This window comes from Lipotes vexillifer, unplaced genomic scaffold (genome assembly GCF_000442215.2).
Source record: "Lipotes vexillifer unplaced genomic scaffold, Lipotes_vexillifer_v1.1 scaffold911, whole genome shotgun sequence".
Lineage (NCBI taxonomy): Eukaryota > Metazoa > Chordata > Mammalia > Artiodactyla > Lipotidae > Lipotes > Lipotes vexillifer.
In genome coordinates this window covers 3,430,317-3,431,388 of record NW_006781377.1, presented here as the reverse complement: position 1 = coordinate 3,431,388, position 1,072 = coordinate 3,430,317, and the positions used below count along the sequence as shown (strand labels likewise).

The 1,072-nt window shown below is 63.9% G+C and overlaps 1 protein-coding gene across 1 annotated transcript in view; it reads right to left on the bottom strand.

Annotated features, from left to right (window-relative positions):
* HEBP1 (heme binding protein 1) overlaps positions 1 to 669 on the bottom strand; it is a 24,553-nt gene extending 23,884 nt beyond the window's left edge. The window contains exon 1 of the mRNA XM_007454637.1: positions 562 to 669. Coding sequence (XP_007454699.1) covers positions 562 to 639 — 78 coding nt within the window. The 5' untranslated portion in view covers positions 640 to 669. The remainder of the gene's footprint in view (positions 1 to 561) is intronic.
* Between the last annotated feature and the right edge of the window lie 403 nt (positions 670 to 1,072).

Here is a 1,072-nt window from a genome sequence, read left to right as displayed (position 1 = left end):
CATTCCTGCACATCCCGGAGGCCTAGCTGACGGCAGCTCCTCTGCGCAGGCCCCACTATCACCCGTTGGCTGAACTGACTGCTCCTACCCCTGCGCTCCCGGCCCTGAACAGTTACCTCCTTCGCTGCGCAGATCTTGTTCTTTTATATTCAGTCCTCCACCAAGGACAGTTTGGGAGTTTCTCAAGGACAAGCACTTTTCCAGTCTTTCCTGCAACCGAAGGCCTCTCAGCGAACAAATATTCATAAAGTTTGAAATGTTTAAATGGACGAATGCACTCAAGAGGCGCAGTCCATCTCAGTGAGCTGGGATTCTCCCCTCAAACCCATCCTGCCACTTTGTCTCCCCTCCTCCCAGCAGAGCCCTCCGCCCCGCTGCACCCGACCTCCTACTCCCCTCTTTCCCAATCCAAGCGCTGGGCATCGGAGGGCCGTGGCCACGGCAGACGCCAGAACGCACAATCCCGGGCACGTTCCTGCCCCACCTGTCCACGCTCCAGCCGCGAACAGGGTGCGGTGGGCGCGGCCGCCCTTCCGGTCCCCGGCAGCCCTGTGGGCCTACCTTGCCCCCTTTGCTCAGGATCTGCCAAGGCCAAGTCTCTACGCTCCCAAACAGCGAGTTCTTGATCATGCCCAACATGGTGTCGCCGCGGCGCTCTGGATGCACGGGTAGAAGCTGGGTGGCCGCTGCAGCTGGCGTCAGCTGGTCTACCCGGAGTGGGTGGAGGGAGGGCGGGGCGTGACGGATGGGCGAGACGAGCGCGGGGTGGGTGGGCGGGGCGCCTCGGGCTCCGCCCCTCGGAACGCGCTCTGGGAGGTGGGACTCGGCGGGAGGGGCGGAGCAGGGGCCGCGCTCTGTCTCCTCGCGGCCGCCCGCCAGGGACGCGTATCGGTGGGTAAGCCGGTCGACCTCTGCTTGCGCTGCCTCCTGTACTGACTCTGACCTCTTCCCTGGCGGCCTGAAACAGATGCGCCCCGGTGTGGGATTTAGGCAGCGGTGGTGAACACCCCTCTGCCAACCCTCCCAGACTGTCCCCCGCCGTGTCCTCTCTCAGGTACCTGGGCGCTAAACT